The sequence below is a fragment of the Barbus barbus genome (assembly GCF_936440315.1).
Source record: "Barbus barbus genome assembly, chromosome: 5".
NCBI lineage: Eukaryota > Metazoa > Chordata > Actinopteri > Cypriniformes > Cyprinidae > Barbus > Barbus barbus.
Genome location: NC_136733.1, coordinates 961,427 through 984,571, shown reverse-complemented (window position 1 = coordinate 984,571; position 23,145 = coordinate 961,427). Strand labels below are relative to the sequence as shown.

Sequence of the window (23,145 nt, the reverse complement as noted above, 5' to 3'; positions counted from 1 at the left end):
GAACGTGTGTGTGTGTGTGTGTGTGTGTGTGTGTGTGTGTCTGTTGTCTGTGTGTGTGTTAAAGCAGGTGAAATGTGTTAAACGTTTCGAGAACCGTCTGAATGGTTTGGAAATCTGTGCCAAATGAAACAGTTACAGTGTCTTAGCAATCGAGAAAAACTGTAAATGCAGTGCTTCATTTTGCAAGAGATGTGAGGCTTTTTGCATTTTCTGCGTGCAATTCTTGTAAAGTTTTAAGAAAGAGGCGAAGTTGAAAATGTGTGCAAGCTGTTGAAAAAAACTAATATTTCTGTCCTGTCTGTTTGAGTATCAGGTTTCAGAAATTATGTGACAAGTAAAGATTTTGTGTAAGCAGCTGAAAAAACCTGTAACTTGAAAAGTGCGCCGCCTAGCGACAAGAGAAAAGCGGCTCATCATCTCAGAGGAACCGCAGAGAGAGAGAGAGCTCCAGAATAATCAATGCAGAAATAAAGCAGCAGAGCCTCTGGAATCGCAGTTTCTCCGGTGAAGCTCGAGCAGTGCCGGTCAGTCGCGATGGGTAACCGGGGGATGGAGGACCTGATCCCGCTGGTCAACCGAATGCAGGATGCGTTCTCCGCCATCGGACAGAACGCGAACCTGGACCTGCCGCAGATCGCGGTGGTGGGCGGACAGAGCGCCGGGAAAAGCTCCGTGCTCGAGAACTTCGTGGGGAAGTGAGTCCTTCATTTCTTAAAACACACACATTAATCATTAATATACCATAATCATACGCGTACTGGAAATGCACGCAGCATTAACCTTATATTCCGGCTCAGTCGCAACCCCCAACATACCTCAATGATATGCAAAGGTCATCGTCAGGATCCTGATAATAACCTTTAAATGTTATTGAGACATGATGGAGGATAATTCGCTGCAACGGTGAAAAACACCAGCCGTGTTCACAGCAACGCAACTGAATCTTCTTACATAATCCTCCTCATTTATAGTGAATTCTTCATTATGCATTAATGCATCATCATCACCATTAATGTGTCCTTTAATAACAACAACAATAATAATAATGCACAAGGTCATTAAGGTGAAAACCATTATAAACACTGTAAGCTCTGGTTCTGTGAAGAAAGAGCATGAAACATGGATGCTGCTGGGATGTTGTTTACTAGAGCTGTAGATTCAACCTGAGCTGAGCTTCTGATAAAACCACACAGATCTGCCTTAAACAGCCGTCATCTGCCTTCTTCTGATACACACACTCTCAGATGCTGCATTATATCACTGCAATACCAATAGAACACAGCACTTAAATATATGATACAAACTACATGCCTTATTAGTAGTTTGCTAAACCAGTCACTGTTTCATTTGATCTGACGTTTTAAAGTCTTAAAGTAGAGTGTGTGAGCGTTTGGTAGGGAGGAATTCCTCAAAGTGTGTGTTTTGTTGTTAATTAGTGATCAGACACACCAAAACCTGGTGAACGTATCCCACACTTAAGGACTCGAGCAACCTAAAACATCTTCATAAACACCTAGAAACACCCCAGCAACCCAGAACATCTTCATAATCATCTAGAAACACTCCAGAAACCCAGAACATCTTCATAATCATCTAGAAACACTCCAGAAACCCAGAACATCTTCGTAAACATCTAGAATCACCCCAAAAACCCAGAACATCTTCATAATCATCTAGAAACACGCCAGCAACCCAGAACATCTTCATAATCATCTAGAAACACCCCAGCAACCCAGAACATCTTCATAAACATCTAGAAACACTCCAGAAACCCAGAACATCTTCATAATCATCTAGAAACACTCCAGAAACCCAGAACATCTTCGTAAACATCTAGAAACACCCCAGCAACCCAGAACATCTTCATAATCATCTAGAAACACGCCAGCAACCCAGAACATCTTCATAATCATCTAGAAACACTCCAGAAACCCAGAACATCTTCGTAAACATCTAGAAACACCCCAAAAACCCAGAACATCTTCATAATCATCAAGAAACACCCCAGAAACCCAGAACATCTTCATAATCATCTAGAAACACCCCAGCAACCCAGAACATCTTCATAATCATCTAGAAACACGCCAGCAACCCAGAACATCTTCATAATCATCTAGAAACACCCCAGCAACCCAGAACATCTTCATAATCATCTAGAAACACGCCAGCAACCCAGAACATCTTCATAATCATCTAGAAACACGCCAGCAACCCAGAACATCTTCATAATCATCTAGAAACACGCCAGCAACCCAGAACATCTTCGTAAACATCTAGAAACACGCCAGCAACCCAGAATATCTTCGTAAACATCTAGAAACACACCAGTAACCCAGAACATCTTCATAATCATCTAGAAACACGCCAGCAACCCAGAACATCTTCGTAAACATCTAGAAACACGCCAGCAACCCAGAACATCTTCGTAAACATCTAGAAACACGCCAGCAACCCAGAATATCTTCGTAAACATCTAGAAACACACCAGTAACCCAGAACATCTTCATAATCATCTAGAAACACGCCAGCAACCCAGAACATCTTCGTAAACATCTAGAAACACTCCAGAAACCCAGAACATCTTCATAATCATCTAGAAACACACCAGTAACCCAGAACATCTTCATAATCATCTAGAAACACGCCAGCAACCCAGAACATCTTCGTAAACATCTAGAAACACGCCAGCAACCCAGAATATCTTCGTAAACATCTAGAAACACACCAGTAACCCAGAACATCTTCATAATCATCTAGAAACACACCAGTAACCCAGAACATCTTCATAATCATCTAGAAACACGCCAGCAACCCAGAACATCTTCGTACACATCTAGAAACACCCCAAAAACCCAGAACATCTTCATAATCATCTAGAAACACCCCAGCAACCCAGAACATCTTCATAAACACCTAGAAACACCCCAGCAACCCAGAACATCTTCATAATCATCTAGAAACTCTCAGCAACCCAGAACATCTTCATAATCATCTAGAAACTCTCCAGCAACCCAGAACATCTTCATAATCATCTAGAAACTCTCAGCAACCCAGAACATCTTCATAATCATCTAGAAACTCTCCAGCAACCCAGAACATCTTCATAATCATCTAGAAACTCTCCAGCAACCCAGAACATCTTCGTAAACATCTAGAAACAATTATCTAGAGTCGGTGTGTGATGGATCGTCTCTGGTCCAGGAAGAGGAAGATGGTGGAGTGCTTTGAGCCTCTGATTCATTGAGCAGCACGCTCTGAGTTGAGCTTGAGTGGTTTTGGGCTGCATGTCTCTCGAGGAGGAATGTTTGCTTGTTCTTTCTGCAGTGTGTGTGAATAACTCAGTGTTACGCTGCATGATTCAGCAACTATTCATCTCTTCAGGGTCTATAATCTGTTGGCCTTGATTATGCTGCTTGCTGTTGATCCTTTTTACTTTTAATAGAAACAGTTAGTCTGCAGTCACATACTGCCACCACCACCATCATCATTTTACCAATGTTTATAATATATATATAAGGACATTTTCCATTTTATGGGCATATATAGGTACGGTCAACTGCTTGTTAAACCATCATGACGTCATTTGTCATCTTCAATGCGATGGATTTGCATAAAATGGTTATGCAAATGATTGCACAGTTTTCTCATGCTTCATGAATAATCTATAAATTTGATTTGCTGTGAAAGTAAACAGGATTTGTAACATCTCTGTGATTGTACATGCATATACATTGATATGGTACATATCTCTGTCTATATCCAAGCATTAAAAACTGTTCATACACACTTTATGAATGATAAATAATAACTAATGAGGTCATGCTGGAAAGATCAAAACAATTAAAATTCTAAAATGTACTTCAATCAGTAGCACATGGTGTCTGCAACACAAGGTCATGGGTTCGAGTCTCAGTGAATGCATGAACTCTATACCTTGAATGCCACGCAAATCACTTTGGATCAAAGCATCTGCCAAATGCATACATGTAAATCACATTTTACAAATTCATTAACATTAGTTATCATCTTCCAGAGTAACAATTGCTCATATAGTAAAATGTCATATTTCATAATAGCAGCAGTCTAACACAACGCTTTGAAAATGAAATGGCATTTTTACATGAAATCTGTGAGGGTTCTGTGATTTGATAATGCGTTGTGTTAAAGCATAACTAGCAGCGCTGATATGAAGACATTCTTCATCTTAATCTGGAGCAGCAGCGTGAAATCAGCTTCAGCCAGCCGTTTGTTTGGCCTCTGAATCTGCTGAGACTGATGAAGTCTTATGAACGCTGACAGACGACTGCAGATGATTTACACGCTCCTCGGCCGATCGATGTGGCTGTGAAACGCTCTCGGATCACACGCTTTCCTTGCGACGTCTCGTTTAGCAGCGTCAGATTCACTGCAGGCGTTCACACACATGATGCTCTACGCCAGAATGATTGGAAAAGTTGCATGAATTATGGACTATGAATTATTATGATTATGAATTAATCACGATTATTTTGTCACATGCATTCACTGAACAAAGAACAAAACTTGTCTTTTTAACAATGGATTTACTTTAATTATAATTCAACTGAAAAACACATTTAAAAAATGTAAATGCGAGTTTAAATCTCTCTCGATATATGAAGAGTTCATTTGCAAAAACTCTGCTTTTAGCAGTTTTCAAAAATCATGTTTTTTAATTGTGCATTCCTATTAATCTCAATCCATCTGCATTTGGGTTATTTTGATTAGGTTAAAAAAACAAAACAAAACAAAAAACTGCTAACTAACACAGTTAAACACATGATAACGTAATAAACATGATTTTTTTAAAATTAAAAAAATGGAGTTATCTGTTTTTGCAAATAAACTCTTTATATATATATATTTTTTTTTTTTTTCTCAGATTTTTGATTGACTACTCTGACACTATTGAACAAGAATAAAGCTAGGAATAAATTGAATCAACATTGATCTGAATAATGGCTCTGTTGTCTTCTGTAGAGCTGATTTACAGCTGAATTTTCTACAACATTAACACTGTTGCTGCTTTGATCTGAATTGTATAAAGCACTATGGAAATAAATGTGAATTGACAATTACATAATAACAATAATAATAAACATATATAAAATGAAAATATAAAATGCACAAATAAATATAGGAAAAATAATAGATACTATTAAACAGTAAAATAAGATCAACTACTTGCACAGAAACCTATGAAACAAGATCATCACGGGGAATGGAATGCAATACAATAATTGCTTCAATTCAAAATATAAAATTATTGATTCAAGCCCAAAAAATTAAATAAAAATGAATTGCCTAGTCCTAGTATGAAACGGGGAAGTCCTGGACCACAAATCGGTGTCTGTGGAAAGTCTGGAACGGGATTCACGAAGCAGATTGTGTGTGAACATCAGGCCTGTTTCAGCACCACGGACAGCTCCAGAAGAACGGTCAGCATTCCCACAATTCCCTGCCAGCGCCGCAGACGACCCAAATTAACCTGGGGTTGGACTTTATTCTGCAAAAGTGATTAACTAGTAGTTTTAAATTCTGAAGGAAATGTGAGCGGCCTATGCCTGTCCAAAATCCACCACTATAATGCTAGCGTGTAGAAATGAAGCTGTAAATATGAGGGTTTAGTCAAGTGTAAGGTAAAATAGAATTATCGTATTTGTATTATTTTACTTAGTCATTTTTTATTTTATAGTGAAATGTATGCACTATATATTTTGCTTTTATTTAGTAATTTTAATATTTTTATTTAATATCATTATTACAGTTTTCTTCAGCTGCTTACACACGAAATCTCTCCTTGTCACACAGTTTCTGAAAGCTGACACTCAAACAGCAGAAGCAGACACCAAATCTGCGAAACCAGACACTTTGAGTCAGTTTTCAATTTCATAAAACACTTTTTGCTAAACACAACACACAGTTCTCCATGTATCACACAAAAATCTATCAGGAATGAATATTAAGGTGTTTGCAAATGTTTACTTTTGAGATGTGTTTGTGATATTTTGAATGCAGTGCTTCATTCAAGAGATGTGAGGCATTTTGAAATGAAATATACTTTATTGTCCCTGGTAGGGAAATTTGGAGTAGACTCAAAACCAACATTCCAACATCACCTGGTACACCTACAAATATTAAAAATACTATCATACACAATAGACATACACATCCATATACACCATCACAAATATCAGAAAGAAGAAGAGAGAATTTTTTATTTTTTTTAAGCCTGACAGATACAGACACAAACAAATTTTTGAATCTGTTTAATTTATAACGTGGGGTCCTATACCTTCTCCCAGAAGGTAACAGTTCATAGCTGGAATGTAAAACATGAGACAGATCACTTAAAATCCTTTTGGCCTCTTTCAATGTACATTGTTCAAAAAGAGACTGAATACTGGGATAGTCTTTTTGTCCTGTCAGTTTCATAGCAGTTCATACAATACCTTATATCTTTGTTTTAGATTTTACTTTGTTTACTTGCTTTCTCAGTAACCTTAGAATAGCAGTGTCATCAGAATACTTAAGAATGCAGTTCTGTGGGTGCCTGTTAGAGCACTCATTTGTGTATAGTGTGAAAAGAACTGGTGAGCTGACACAGCCCTGTGGAACACCAGTACTACAGTATTTCACTTGAGACAGACTATCGTTTACTTTGACTCTCTGAATTCTATCTGTAAAAAAGGAATAATACCACTGTATGATTGCAGGACTCATGCCTAACTGGTTTAATTTTTTCATTAAAACATGTGGTTGAATAGTGTTAAAAGCTGAACTAAAATCAATAAAAAGCAGTTGAGCATATTTGTGTTTTTTGTGTGTGTGCGTGTGTTTGTGGTTGTATGTGTGTGTGTGTATGTGTGTGTGACCTTGCGGTAGGGAGGTTTGTCAACCACAACTGACATTGAGAGGACAGGGATGTCTTGGCATGGCACAGATCTATCTGTGTGTTATTCAAACACACACTCACACACAGAATGGAGCAGGTGGTGTTGTGTAGGTGTGAGTGTGAGTTAACCAGTTAGAGCTGCAGCTTTAACAAGCAGTATGACGTTTACTAAGGTCACCTGAATGACAAACACTCAACCATATCTATCTATCTATCTATCTATCTATCTATCTATCTATCTATCTATCTATCTATCTATCTATCTATCTATCTATCTATCTATCTATCTATCTATCTATCTATCTATCTATCTGTCTATCTGTCTCTCTATCTATCTATCTATCTATCTATCTATCTATCTATCTATCTATCTATCTATCTATCTATCTATCTATCTATCTATCTATCTATCTGTCTCTCTGTCTATCTATCTAATTAATTTAGTCATCCTCAGGAAATCCAAGATGTATGTGACTTTTTTTCTTCACTAGAAGAGTAAAGAAGATTTTTAGCTGAAATCTTGGTCTTTGGTGATTCATAAAATGTAATTCAGCGGCTGCCCATTTTTGAATAAAAAAAGCATATAAAGGAACACAAAATTAACACCAGTGGCTCCTGACGATGTATTGAGGTCTTATGAAGCGAAACGATCCGTCTGTGCAAGAAACTCAACATTACCTTTAATCCAGAGCCAGAATCAGATCATGGAAAAGAATCGGATTTCCCCGTTTGTCTGAGGCTCTAGATTACAGGTAATTCTATAAATAATGTTCAGTTTTTTGCACAGATGGATCGTTTCACTTCATAAGACCTCAATATATCTTCAGGAGCCATTTGTTCAAAAGTAATCTGATGGGATTTTGGCCATCGAATTGGATAATTTCTTGATAATGGGTTGTTCAAAAGAATAAAAGGATTCTGAATTCGGATTAGATCACAAAATCCAATTAAATTAAACACTCAGTTTGTGTTGTTCAAATATTTTAGTAAGATTGGGATACTTTTCATCCAAAAAACTGGATTATTCTGATGCCAGCAGAAGGGTGGATAAAACTTTAAAACTGTTTAAAAAAATCCAACATTTGTAACATAATATACCCACAAATAGCTGTCAACATCAAACAAAAATATAATGTTTCATTTAAAGTTTTGGTTACACTTTATTTTAAGGTGTCCTTGTTTAAGTGTAATTATGCATTTAAGTACGAAGTAATATTAATTAACTACATGCACTTGCTTTATGGTTAGGGTTTGGTTTAGGGTTACTTGCATGTAATTATGCATAGTTTATTGTTATTATGATAGTAAGTAAGTAAGTAAGATAGATAGTAAGTACATGTAACATTTGTAACAAGGACACCTTAAAATAAAGTGTTACTGAAGTTTTTTTTGTTTTTTGTCACAGATAGTAAACTACATTGGCACAATCATCAGAGATGGAGCGGTCAGAAGTTGTTATTTTTGTAAATGCAATGCAAAACTAGAATGCAAAACATTGTCATTTTTTTTTTCCCATCTCATTTTTTTTCCATCATCATGTCCATTTAGGGGCTCCGTAGAGCACTAGTAATCCAGATCTGAAAATCTGAAAAAGTGTGCATCTGGATCAGGGTGATCCAATCCAATTTTGCTTTGAAAAACCAGCACAAAAGTAAAATTCAGATCATTCTGATCCAGATTCAACTTTTTGAACAACTGGCCCCAGGAGCCACGGGGGTTCATTTTGAGTTCCTTTATATGCTTTTCTGATTCTCAAAAATGGCCAGGCAATGACTTGCATTTTATGAATTACCAAGGAAAAAGAAAAGAAAAAAGGTCACCTACATCTTGAATGTCCTGAGGCCGAGTAAATTAACAGCAATGTTTCATTTTCAGGTGAACTGTCCCTTTAATGCACATTAGCATGTAATATAGCAGGATAATGCTCTCTCTGGCCGTCTGCCGGTTGTGTTGTTTCTGTGCTGTAATCGTGTGTGTGTGTGTGTGTGTGTGTGTGCGATGCTGACGCTGCATGCGGTGGGGGAAGAGGCGGAGCTCTGGGATTAGATTCCTGTCCATCATCACAGCTGCCTGCAGACACTGGGGGATGGGATGAGAGACACACACACACACAGAGAGAGAGAGAGAGTCACAACGCTTCTTGTCCTCCTCTGCGTCTCCTCCACAGGAAAACACACACACACTGCTGCTGTGATTTGTAGCTGTTATTATGGGATGTTTCTGAGCCACACAGCTGCAGGGATGCCAGTGTTTTGGTGAATCTCATGATGAAACATCAGGGTCAAATTTATTTTTTATATTATTCTATTCTAGGCAGCTGTAATATGACCTATTTTATAAATATACAGCACGCAGATCTCGGGGTCGATTGATCCTCTTTTAACTTGGGACAGAATGTGAGATCACTGAGAGACTGTTATAGTTTTTACTAATAATTAGAATTTTTATTTTTACATGTTCCGTTTTATTTTAATTTTAGTAATTTGAGTGTTTTTTGTCATTTTTATATTATTATTTTTATTTTTAATTTTCATTTCAATTAAAATTTTGCTATTTTAATACATTAAGTTAAACTAAATGAAAATGTTTCCTTTTGTTTTTGTTGATTTAGTATTTATTTATTTAGCATTTATTTTTTTATATATTTAATTGTATTTCAGTTTACATATATTTTATGTTTTCAGTAGTATTTTCCTGGGACAGTATTTATTAATAATTTAAATTAGTTTTTGTTTTTCCATTTTAATTTTAAAGTTTGAGTAATTTGTCATTTTTAAAGTATTTTATTTTTATTTATTTTTAGTTTGGTTTTTTATATTTTAGTACAGTAATCTAAATGAAAATGAGAAACATTTCTTTGGCAACTCATTTTTTAAATATTAGATTTTATTTTATTTGACTTCAGGTAACAAAAATGTTATTATATAAAATGCTATATTAACACACTAGCAACTGCAAATCGATTCTAGCAACCTGCCACAATGCTATAACATCATGCTGATGGGTTTTTCAGGCAAACATCACTCAGCTCTCTTTGAGATGCTGATGTGAGCATCGCTGAGTCAGATACGGAGTGTGTGTGTACTCGGTCGTTCTCATCTTGTCCCGCTCCAGATCAATAGTGATTGGCTGGTGTGATGGGATGGATGGGAGGGTGGCACCTGTCCATATGGCCGCTCCATATGGCTTGTGTTTATGGCTGTCAGGAGAACCTGCAGCTAATGCCATCTGGACAGATCAGTGCAAGGTGCTTTACTGCTGTGATTGATTACACAACGCTCTCCTTTAACACAGTCGTACTGCTCAAAAATCTGTGTCATTTTGCATGAAAAGCCATGTTTATTCCATCAGGTCAAAAGTCATGTTCCATTCCTTCCAAATTCTATTCTATTCCAATTATATGTCACAACTGTACATACAAATTTAATCTATTTATGTGCAATTATGCTTGGCAATAAAGCTCTTTCTGATTCTGATTATACAATACGGACTGTTTCAGAGTGTAAACAGTGTTAATGTTGTAGAATTCATCATTATAAAAGTAATTTAATTTCAGCTGTAAAGCAGCTGTACAGAAGATAATGAGTCGTTATTTCGATCAATTCAGTTCTATACCAGTGTCAGCATTGCATCAATTTTGAAATATTCATCAGTATTTACTGCTGAACCTTCAAGAAATTATGTTTACAAAGCACATCACATTATTGACAATCTTTGTTCTGCAAATGCTGCATGTTCTCAGACCAAAAGATAAAAAAATGCATCAAATTAAATCTAATTCATTGATTCAATTTGGCATCTTTAGTTAAATGTTTCCTGCAGAAATGAGCGATAGATTCACACAACAGAGCATAAACTAAGCTGTGATATTTCTGCAACTCTTAAACACTTTTTAATTGTTGATACTTAAGATAAAGTAAACTAACTTATTTTAGTATCACTAATATAGTTTGTTGATATTTTTAGATGTTATTTATATTTTCTGTTTTCATTTTAATTTTATATAAAGTTTTAGTGATTTTGTTGTTTTTGTCATTTTTATGTTTTTTCAAAGGTCTATATAGTGTTTATTAATTTTTATTTAATAGGTTTAGTTATTTTAATGCTTCAGCTTAAACTAAACAAAAACAATTAGAAATGTTGCCTTAGCAACTAGCTAAAATATATATTTTAAAATGCATCAAATTAAACCTACTTTAAGGAGAATTTATTATATTTAGGCAATTAAAATATAATGTTGATGCACTGGGAAATGCAAACAGGCTGATATTAAATATGACCCTGGAGCACAAAAGCAGTCATGTTCATGAAGATAATGTAAATTTCCAACCGTAAATACAGTATAATTTTTGATTAGTAATATGCATTGCTAAGAACTTCATTTGAACAACTTTAAAGGTGATTTTCTCAATATTTAGATTTTTTTGCATCCTCAGATTCCAGATTTTCTAATAGTTGTATCTCAGACAAATATTGTCCTATCATAACAAACCATACATCAATGATGATTTATTCAGCTTTCAATTTCAAAACATTGACCCTTATGACTGGTTTTGTGCTCCAGGGTCACAAATTGAAAAATGTATTTTACTTCCAACGTTTCTTTTGCATCCACACACTAATCAGTATTTGTGTATGATCAGTAAGTTCAGCGTCTTCACTGCAGAGAGGAGTGTTAGAATCAGATGCAGTCCTGGTTTGACCCCCAGAGCGCTGCAGTGTTTGCTGTGATGGTCTCTCACCTCGCTGTCCTTCTGTTGCACAGGGATTTTCTCCCGCGTGGCTCTGGCATCGTCACGCGCCGTCCGCTCGTCCTGCAGCTCATCAACTGCCCCACAGGTGAGCCTCAGGTCTGGACACAAACACATCAGATGCCTTTGTAATGACATGATTCACTCAGTGGTGCCAATCACTCTGAATAAATATAGTACAGTAACACGTCTGCGATACAGTTCTGCGTGTGTATGAGCCTGTTTACAAACCTGTTGTCCAATATCATTTATTGACATGCTTTTTCTCCAAATTAACTTAATAACATAGTTGAGTGTTTAAAATAACTTATTTTTGTGACCAGATGTGGTTTCATATCACAGAATGATAGTGTTATACAGTGATAAAGACGATGTTGATTAGCATTGCATTATTATTATACATTCCTTATAAAAATACCCAAGATTACTTGAAGAATGCAGATAAACCATATATTTTATGCAATCGTATGTTTATTGTTTATAGTTATTCATTATTATTATTATTATTTAATTAAACAATTTCAAATGCAGTAGCAGCTAACTTAATTCAAGTCATATGTGTACTGCTAAGCATGTTTGGTTTCCTCTTTTTGTGTAATTTGGATGGAAAATGTGTGCCTTTTTATCATTTGAGTCACTAATCAAAAGTTGGTTAAAGTTGCCAAATAAATTTTTAAAACAGCTAAATTTGTTGCTAGGTGCTTTTGGAAGAAGAAGTTGCTAGGGTAGTGTGAAAAGTTGCTAAATTTAGTAACAAAATAGCTCATTTGGCAACACTGGATTCACTGGTTGCTTTCTGGTATGAAGACTGCCATCTAGTGAAGCAGTCTGCACTTACATTGAACTCTATAAAGATGCTGTATTGTATTTGTAAGGCTTTAAATGATCAACATGATCAAACTCTGCTGTTAAATCTGTTTCTACTGCATGCTTTCTGTCACCTGGTTGATAGTTTAGAGTGTTTTATCCAGTAAAAGCTCTTTTAGTGTAATTGTAGAAGTGTCCAGCTTCAGCTGCTGCTTCAGAGTCAAATCTTGACTGATTTTAATCAAGTAAGCTTCAGAATAACTGCAGTCATATCTCCAGATGAACTCTTACTGGACTGAAGCAGCTCAGCTTTACTTGATTCTCCATCAATCAATGTCTCAAATCTGATCATCAGGATCTTCTGAGGAGCGTTTGTTTCCAGAAGCTTTACTTTCTCTGTTCCTCAGCGGAGGAATGATCTTCATCTCACATCTTCTGAGGAGCGTTTATTTCTTCATCTCTCAATCAGCATTGCATTATATGTCTGGATCATTTACATCTCATCTTACTGAGACCTATTACTGGAGATATAGAGCGACCACTGATATTTAGATCATTTTATGTCAATATCTGCTCCACTGTTATAAAGATCTCATTGATTTACATTAAAAGCAGCAGAATTTCATAAATATCAGCATCTGCAGCAAATTCATATTTTTGCTCAGATTGAGTCTTTGAATAAAACTGAGCTGTTTTTTCCTCCATATTCTCACTCTATCAGACTATATGAGACAGAAAAGCCTGATGATCAAATATGATGCTTAATAAAAACAAATTTTTTTTTAATTGTAAAATATTTTGTCTAAAGGTTCAATAAACTTATTATATTTCATATGTCAGGCTTTACATAGAGTTTTGCTGTAATGATGTGTTTTATAACGTTTCCTCTCAGAATATGCCGAGTTCCTCCACTGTAAGGGGAAGAAGTTCACGGATTTCGATGAGGTGCGTCAGGAGATCGAGGCGGAGACGGATCGTGCCACGGGACAGAATAAAGGCATTTCTCCCATTCCCATCAACCTGCGCGTCTACTCGCCTAACGGTCAGATTCATATTCATTAATGAAGCTCCAGCCGTCGCTCACAGCATCAGATATTCTCACTTTCAGTGGATTCTTGCACTGTAAAAAATGAGGAGTTGAGAACACTTTAAAAATAAGGCTTTTGAGTTCTCTCAATAGTTTTTAGTTCTTCTCAGTAAAGATGCTTTGTTTAGACAGTTTAAATGTGTTTGTTCATGCAATGCTGATTGTATTATTTTGCTAATAGAAAAAGTCTTGTCACGGCAACTGAAACAACAATTACTGTCGTTGAGGTAATTAATTCTCTGTCCTGGAAGAAAACAAAAGAATGTGTAAAAAGTCTCCAACATTTTCAATTTTATGTTTAGTTACAAATGACAGTGAATTGTAGGAATGGGCAAATCAATCCTGAAGTATCGATACTCATATAAATATTGATACAAAGGTTTTTATTTACCAGTGATTTTGTTTATTTATATGGAGGGCCAAGTTACTCTAAATTAAATCATTAAATAAATGTTGAAATATATAAATAAATCGTTAAATAATTAAATATATATATTATTATTTAATCATATTTATTCATTCAGTCATTTGTTTGTTTATTCATTCATTCAATTAATTAATTATTTATTTCCACCACATTTCATTTTCAGGGTTATGGTTGTCGGCACATTAATAAATAAATATATAAATAAATCACAAGCATGGATTCCATTGTTAGTACATGAGTGTGAATTAATAAATGCATGCATAAATAAATGATTGAATGAATGATTAATATTTATTTATTCATTCATTCATTTATGCATGCATTTATTTATTTATGTATTTATGTATTTAATGATTTATGTATATATTTCAACATTTATTTAATTATTTAATTTAGAGTAATTTGGCCCTCTATAATCATGTTCTATTCTGTAATGTTAATATAAATCATACACTCTCAGAATAAAAAAGGTTGCATTTTATGCATGCAACAGCCTATCAATGCAGTCCCTTATGAAAATTAACCATGGTTTTATTAAAGTGACCACAGTTTAACTATAGTATTTGTAGATTTCCATAGTTATCATTACAGTAAACATAATTTAACCGTGTGTAAACAAAATATAACCTTATAAGTTGCAATCAAGGCATATTGAATGTGATTAATCACGATTAATCTTTGACAGCGCTACAAAAAAGTGTCAGCAAACAGCAAAACCATAATCTTAGTAACTGCATTTTTTATTCATGCTGCAATGCTCACAAAGCCTTATATTTCAACAATATGAAATTCTTTGTTCAGCTGTGTTTGACTAGTTGGGACAGTATTTGGGGTAACTTTGTTGCTCTCACAAGGGTTTTTATGTAAAGAGCATTTTTCAGTACTTGAGACTCAAAAGGCTTCTATGCAGTTGCATATTTATTTATCGTGGAATGAATGTTGATCTGCTGTGGTTGAGCACTCGTGTGTTGTGTGCGCAGTGTTGAACCTGACTCTGGTGGATCTGCCGGGAATGACTAAAGTGCCGGTGGGAGATCAGCCCGCAGACATCGAGCAGCAGATCAGAGACATGCTGATGCAGTTTGTGACCAAAGACAACTGCCTGCTGCTGGCCGTGTCGCCCGCCAACTCCGATCTCGCCAACTCCGACGCCCTGAAGATCGCCAAAGAAGTCGACCCGCAGGGTGCGTGTCATCTGTAACACACATCACAGTTCTTTTCAGCCGCTCACACACACTGGCAATATATATATATATATTATATAAAAAGCATTTAAAATATAGATTTGCCCTCTATACATTTCAGTCCAAGAAAATGCATTCACATATGAAGAAAAACTTGATTTGTTGTCTATACCGTGTGAACATATAACACATCTTATTAAGCTTCAGCAAGGAACATCATTTCAAATGCTCCAAAAATGCAATATTGCAATATGTAAAACTATTAAACATGAATGAATCATATAAATGTGATCTCAAGTAGGCCATCCACATTTGTATTCAGCCTAAATGTAGCTACTGTAAGACCGGAATGTATTTTCTTGTCCCTGAAATACATTTAGAAACATACTTTGGTATGAAGATTTAAACTAAATGCCTCCTGTATTCCAAAAATAAATGTTATTGAACTTCACTGTTTTCAACATGCATTTCAAATATATTTTGGCCATAATTGTTTTGAGCACCATCATATTAATTAGCAGGGTATCTGAAGGTTTTATTAAATGAGGAAAATCTAAGGGAAAAAAATGAATGGAAATCAATATGCCAGTATGGTCTCTAAATGTTACGATGGAAAATAACTTCTGCTGTACCTTCTGATGTTCTTCCTCAGTATGTTTGTCTTGTTTTCAAATATCTAAAGATTCTTCAAGATACTTTTACAAAATGACATAAAATAAGAAGTCTTGTTTTCTGAGAAACTGTTCAAAATGTGTTTATGATTAAAACAAGAACAAATATCTATAAAAAAATCTACTTAATTCAAAGAGAAAACACGTTTTCATTCCCTGTTGACATATAATTGTTCTTGTTTTAAACTTTAATTTTGTTTAATTTCTGAGAAAACAAGACTTTATATCTTCATTTTGCATCTCCGGTAAATGTATCTTGATTTAAGGATGTTTAGATATTTTTTCTGGAAAACAAGATACTCATTTTTTGCAGTGTATGTAATATTTAATGCCATTACTTTATGAATTTAAGACTTTCAGCTCTGATGTAAGACCCTTTTAAGGCCTAATTTGTGGAAGGGCTCCTAAAGACCCACGGAATCCTTGATCAGCACAAAACATAAACCAAAGAAACTGGATGCAGCTTTAAGTTGGTTTCACCGTGTGGTTACAGATCAGACCGTGCTTGTGCTCTTATGTGTTGTGTGTTTGCGTGTGCGAGCAGGTCAGCGGACGATCGGTGTGATCACTAAACTCGATCTAATGGATGAAGGCACCGACGCTCGGGACATCCTGGAGAACAAGCTGCTGCCGCTGCGGAGAGGTGAGCATCTTCATCAAAACATGATAACAAATAATCTTAATGCCCTCAGAATCCCATTTCTTCAACTCACGCATACTTCACAACAGTTTCTATTGCTTGTTTTATGCTGAACAACTGCCCCGGCCACTTATTTTAATTATATTAAATTATAAGAAAATAATTATAAAATAAAAAAGTTCTGATTGGATGTCATAAAAAATTGCATTCATATTTCAATAATTGGTAACACTTTACAATAAGGTGTGATTTGTTAACATTAGTTAAAGGCAGGGTAAGCAATTTCTGGACACAATGTTGATATTTGAAGTCAGCAAGCAGTGCAGAGCTTTAAGCAGGTAATACTGGAGCAGCTCCATCAGCGATCAAACTTCATCTCTCTGTTTCCCTCTGGTGGAGTAACGTCTGTGTTTCTCACCGCTGCAGCGGAAAGAGAGAATCAGACAATGTCTTCACTTCATTGACACATCTGGAAAAAACGTTGCTTTCTTTCTTTGCTGGGCAATAAAGGATATTTATGGGAAAGTCTGGGCTGCAGTGTGCTGACGTGCTGGTTTTCCACTCACAGCTCACGTCCACACTTCAGGTTTTCCCATCAAACGTGTCTCCTGCTTCCCTCGTCGCGGTCCGCTCGTGTAATACTGCCAACATGAGAACCGCAAACACGCTCGAGACGGATCCTGGCTTTCTCAAGCGAAGGCCCTGGAATGAGAGATTGGAGCGTGTAACTCTTAATCCACACGTTTCTTTCTTTTTCACTCTCTTTTTATATTTGTAACTCACTCCCAAAACTCCCAAATCATGTCCTGTAACTCACAGGAATAGAGAAATCACATATATATGAGCCTGCAGCACAGAAGCAGTCATGAGTAACACAGGTATGTTTGTAGCAATAGACAACAATACATTGTATGGCTCAAAATTATACATTTCTCTTTTATGACAAAAAAATTAATCATGGGTCTTGTAATTTTCATTAAAAAAATTAAGGTGATAATTAAATATAGTGTGTATATTTCATTAAATAAATTGAAAATATTGTGAACTTTTTACTAATAAAACCAAGAGATGTGTTTTCCTCATTTTTTAAAGGAAACTTGAGGCTTAAATTGAGGAACTGATTAAACTAAAAAAAAAATAACTAAATTATTTATAATAACGAATTAGCTCAATTTTGCAGTTTTATTTTAGAGGTGATTGTTAGTTCCCAGCATACTTTGCACATAGCTGGATATGGAGAGTAAATTTAGTAATGAAATGCTATTTTATGTGTTTTTGTGTGAAGGGAAACATCTATTAATGTTTAATGTTCAGTTATGTTTGACATTTAAAAGTTTCTGTTACATTGATATTTCCATTGTGCTGAAGAGTAGAGTTTATGGTTATAGATACTACAAAATCACTTTTGAGAATCAACTTAAAAAATGAGCACATTTCACTAATTATATTAAATTCATTGTGTTAGATGCATTTATTCAGGTGGATTCCAATAAAAAAAAAATCAAGGCTTAAAAACTACTCACAAATATTATGTTATCATAATTGTTTTAAAGTAGATAGCTTGTTCCATTTTTTACAGTGAGGATATTACATAAAGATCATGTTCCATGAAGATATTTTGTAAACTTCCTACCATAAATATATCAAAACTTCATTTTTGATTAGTAATATGCATTGCTAAGAACTTCATTTGAACAACTTTAAAGGAGATTTTCTCAATATTTAGATTTTTTTGCACCCTCAGATTCCAGATTTTCCAAATATTGTCCTATCCTAATAAACCATACATCAATGTAAGCTTATTTATTCAGCTTTCATGTGATGTATATTTCAACAAACGGATCCTTATGACTGGCTTTGTGCTCCTGGGTCACAAATGAGTATCTTTGATTGTTTATCTCCAATGTTTCTCACCAAATTACACCGAGATCAAATGATCTGACCTGCAGTCACTTTACTATGGAAGCCCGTTTCCGCCACTGAATAAAAAATAAAAAGGGTTATTGTGACTTTTTATCTCACAGTTCTGACTTTTTTCTCATAATTGCGTGATATAAGCTCACAATTGAGAGTTAAAAAGGTCATAATTGAGATACTTGCAATTCTGAGAAATAAAGTCAGAACTGTGCGATAAAAAGCTACAATAACCTTTTTAAATCAATTTTATTCAGTGGCGGAAACAGGCTTCCACACTTTACCCATCTAACGCTGGTGTGTTTGTGTTTCTGCAGGGTACATCGGTGTGGTGAACCGCAGTCAGAAAGACATCGACGGGAAGAAGGATATTAACGCTGCTATGGCGGCGGAGAGGAAGTTTTTTCTGTCTCATGCCAGTTACAGACACCTGGCCGACCGCATGGGAACACCTTTCCTGCAGAAAACCCTCAACCAGGTGAGACCTAGAGCAATCAGACAGACTTTAGCAGCTGAAATGTGTGAACATCAACCTAAACTCTCCGTTTGGTTCGCTTCGGCCACATACACGCAGCCAAGTTTTAAAGATAACAACAGTATTTCAGTAGATGAGCTACAGCACCTGCAGGATAAAGCTGTGGTGGAAACACCAAACTCAAGATAGTTACGAAAAAGAAGCTTATTCAAGTGCTATTATTATACTTTTAAACTAAAAATAGGAAAGTATACATTCAGTCTACTTTTTATGTACTTCTCATAAATATACTTAAATGACATTTAAAGTATACTTTTATATACTAGAAAGTGGGCCAATTTAGTCCCAAGGAGTATTGAAATAGTACACTTACAAGTATACTACTAGTACACTGATATATGTATACTTACTACATAAAGTATACTTAAAATATACTTGAAATTTACTTAAAGGAACACTCCACTTTTCCAAGTCCCCAAGAGTTAAACAGTTGAGTTTTACCGTTTTTGAGTCCATTCTGCCGATCTCCGGGTCTGGCGGTAGCACTTTTACCGTAGCTTAGCATAGATCATTGAATCTGATTAGACCATTAGCATCTCACTATTTAAAACTTGACTCTCCTGTAGTGTAGTATCATGGGTGCAGCAGGTGCAATGATATTACGCAGCGCCTGAAAGTAGTCCCCAGCTATATCATAACTAGTTACCTAGCTAGTTACTGTAGGAGTAAATCATCAAGCTTCAATGTCACTGTCTTTCATTTTCATCTCTGTTTTCTCTTCTCTGTCCTGCAGCAACTGACCAATCACATCCGTGACACGCTCCCCGGGCTGCGCGCTAAACTGCAGAGCCAGCTGCTGTCCATCGAGAAAGAAGTGGAGGAATACAAGAACTTCCGTCCAGACGATCCGTCCCGGAAGACCAAAGCCCTGCTGCAGTCAGTCAATCACATTCACCTCTGTCTCTGAACTAATATATCTGACCCTGGAGCACAAAACCAGTCTTAAGGGCCAAATTTATGAAATTGAGAATTATATATCACACGAATAAATAAGCTTTCCATTGATGTATGGTTTGTTAGGATCGGACAATATTTGGAAATCTGGAATCTGAGGGTGCAAAAAAATCTAAATATTGAGAAAATCACCTTTAAAGTTGTTCAAATGAAGTTCTTAGCAATGCATATTACTAATCAGAAATTAAGTTTTGATATATTTATGATAGGAAATTTACTAAATATCTTCATGGAACATGATCTTAATATCCTAATGATTTTTGTCATAAAAGAGAAATGTATAATTTTGATCCATACAATGTATTGTTGTCTATTGCTACAGATATACCTGTGTTACTGATGACTGCTTTTGTGCTCCAGGGTCTCATGTGAAACTCAGGCTCACTGAGACAGCCCTTTATAATATATAGATGTACATGTTATGAGATGTGTTACTGCATGTGTAAAAATATATTGAACATATATTTTCTCATGCAGTATATACACACATATATATTTCTTAAATTTAATAATAATTTATGATATGCATGTTTCGTATTTTAAAATATAGCTAGTTTACAATAGCATGAGCATACCTGCTCATGCAAAACACTTAGTTAACAGATATCACTGTGCTGGAAATTGCACAGCCATTACTTTTTAAATGAAGTAATTGTCTTCCTGACCTCTTCTGCACAAACTTACACACACCAAAAACACTTAACATTTCAAAATAATACAGCATTAAACACTTAAAGATCTCCCCCTATATTAATATTGAGCAAAAACATGCTCAGTGTATGTATTGTTGGTTTCAGGATGGTGCAGCAGTTCTCGGTGGATTTCGAGAAGCGTATCGAGGGCTCTGGAGATCAGATAGACACGTATGAGCTGTCTGGAGGAGCCAGAATCAATCGCATCTTCCACGAGCGGTTCCCCTTCGAGCTGGTGAAGGTGCGAGAGCACATGTGCACTTCTCACAGATAGTGTTTCTCCACTCACCGTTCACACTGATCACATGTTTTGACCAAATAAATGCAGCCTTGGTGAGCAGAAGAGACATAAAAATGGAATTATTCCTACATTGTGACTGGTATTGTTTAGTCTGTCTACTGCAGAGTGAAGAGAAAGCTATCTTTAGGAGTTGTCAGACTGATCTGTGAGACTCTGTATCGTTCGGCAGCAGAAACACATGAGTCACGGCGCAGGATTGCGTCTCCCTCGGGCCTCAGCGCAGCCTTTATGAGTAAAACATTCCGCCTTCCTGTGGCCTGGAAAACACACACACTTCACGCAGACACACACATATACACGCAGACACACACACTTCACGCAGACACACACACACACACACACACACACACACGCACATCCACAATAAAACACTGTCTGCAGCAGCCAACAGGAAGCAGTTGATCCAGTTGATCTGTTTGAGGTTTCTGTAGCTTATAAATATCACTACATTCAGTCATGAGTTCCTGCTCATTTATGGAGTTTTATCCCTCTATGCAATGTTATTCTCTGTTATGTTTCCAGTATGCTGGCTTCGTGATGCAAACAGTCTCTCATGTTCCATAATGTGATGCTAAAACATCTCAGGCCAAAATCAAAACAATAAATCTGCATTATGCCATTATTTTCACAACAGTAAAGTACATGCAACCTCCAGTTCCTGATTACTGTAGCTGGAAAATAAATCATTCTCAATAGTTTACTGTTGTACCAAAATACCATTGTGTTTCCTACCTAATAGATTTTTATTACCATAATAATTATCACTGTAATTATTTTATTATGCTATTCAGTTATTTATATATATATATATATATATATATATATATATATTTTTTTTTAGGATCATTTATAATGTAATTAAATAGACAATAAAAAAAAATAAAAGGTTGCATTTATTTGATGAAAATATAGCAAACAAATTATATTATAAAATATTATTACAATTTAAAATAACTCTTTTCAATGTAATATATTTCAATATATTAAAATATTTCATATTACTGTATTTTTTATCAAATAAATGCAGCAGGGCAGCATAATAATGATTAAATATAGCTGTGAGCAGCGATGACGGGCCCAAGCCGTCAGCATACGCCATCCCGGTGGCATCGATAAAACGGTGCCCAGCGAGCACACACATTACAGTAACCCTCTGGCAGTTTGGTTTTAAGGGATACGGCAATTAAAGGGTTATTCCAAACCATCAACTCTGTGAAACACACACACACACAGAACAACATATAAAACTTTAAATTCTGTGAAAATATATTTTTCATTGGTAGTTGATGTTAGTTAATGCATTTACTAATGCTAACAAATGAGAAATTATTATAGTTACCAAAGGTTTTAATGATTTATAAGCATTTTTTAATGATTTATTTTTCCATTAACTAACATGAATAATTTATTCTAACACAAATGAATAAAGTAAAACATATATTGTTAATATTTAATGTTATTTGTGAATTAACCAATGTTAAAAACAACATTATTTAACTGTTGTTAATTTACATCATTAATAAATATATACCATTTAATGTTTATCAAAATCAATTCCAAAATGTGTTAATATATTATTACATTTTAAAGTTTTATCTTTTGAACATGACTATTTTTCTAATATTAAAAATATTTTGTTCATTGTAAGTTCATACTATCAATGAAGAATTAACATGCTGTAAAAAATATATTTTTCATTGTTAGTTCATGTTAATTAATGCATTCCCTACTGTTAACAAAAGAGACTTAATTATAAAGTGCTATCAAAACCTTTAATGCTTTATAAGCATTTTTTAAGGATTTTATTGAGAAGTTTAAACATACCCTCTCTCTCTCTCTCTCTCTCTCTCTCTCTCTCTCTCTCTCTCTCCCCCTCCACACTCACTAAACTCACACAGTCAGTCACCCACCCAGTCACCCACCGCACACATTAGAAGCACAGAGACAGGAGAACTCTGATAGTTTTAATTTTCTGCTCTCCATAGTGTATTGTAAATTCATGAAATTAATCACATATCTCAGACTGTCTTGTTCTGTGTATGTAATTTTTTATGAAGTGTTTGGAAGCTGCTCTTTAAAGATAAAAAAAAAAAGTGTTCTTTTTTACTGTAACTTTAATAAATTGCCATTAAATCACCGTTCAAGATATCCTAAATCAGTCCGCAATGTAGCATCTTCAGTATCTTGGAAGCATGTGAAAAAATGTTTGGTGTGAATTTTTGGTTTCTGCTTGAAGGAGTATGAATTTGTTTACAGCCCGTTTAAAAAA

The 23,145-nt window shown here is 35.4% G+C and overlaps 1 protein-coding gene across 6 annotated transcripts in view; it reads left to right on the top strand.

Annotated features, from left to right (window-relative positions):
• Positions 1-388: 388 nt before the first annotated feature.
• Positions 389-23,145, top strand: part of dnm1a (dynamin 1a) — a gene marked incomplete at its 3' end in the record, with an annotated part of 78,649 nt that continues 55,892 nt past the window's right edge. For 4 of the 6 annotated variants that reach the window (XM_079416058.1, XM_079416055.1, XM_079416056.1 and 1 more), the window contains exons 1-8: positions 398-695; positions 11,679-11,752; positions 13,364-13,513; positions 14,966-15,169; positions 16,385-16,483; positions 18,712-18,872; positions 19,663-19,805; positions 20,681-20,816. In XM_079416058.1, coding sequence (XP_079272184.1) covers positions 535-695; positions 11,679-11,752; positions 13,364-13,513; positions 14,966-15,169; positions 16,385-16,483; positions 18,712-18,872; positions 19,663-19,805; positions 20,681-20,816 — 1,128 coding nt within the window. In that variant the 5' untranslated portion in view covers positions 398-534. Of the gene's footprint in view, positions 696-11,678; positions 11,753-13,363; positions 13,514-14,965; positions 15,170-16,384; positions 16,484-18,711; positions 18,873-19,662; positions 19,806-20,680; positions 20,817-23,145 lie in introns of all 6 variants that reach the window. The other 2 variants (XM_079416057.1, XM_079416060.1) reach the window with 2 other exon arrangements.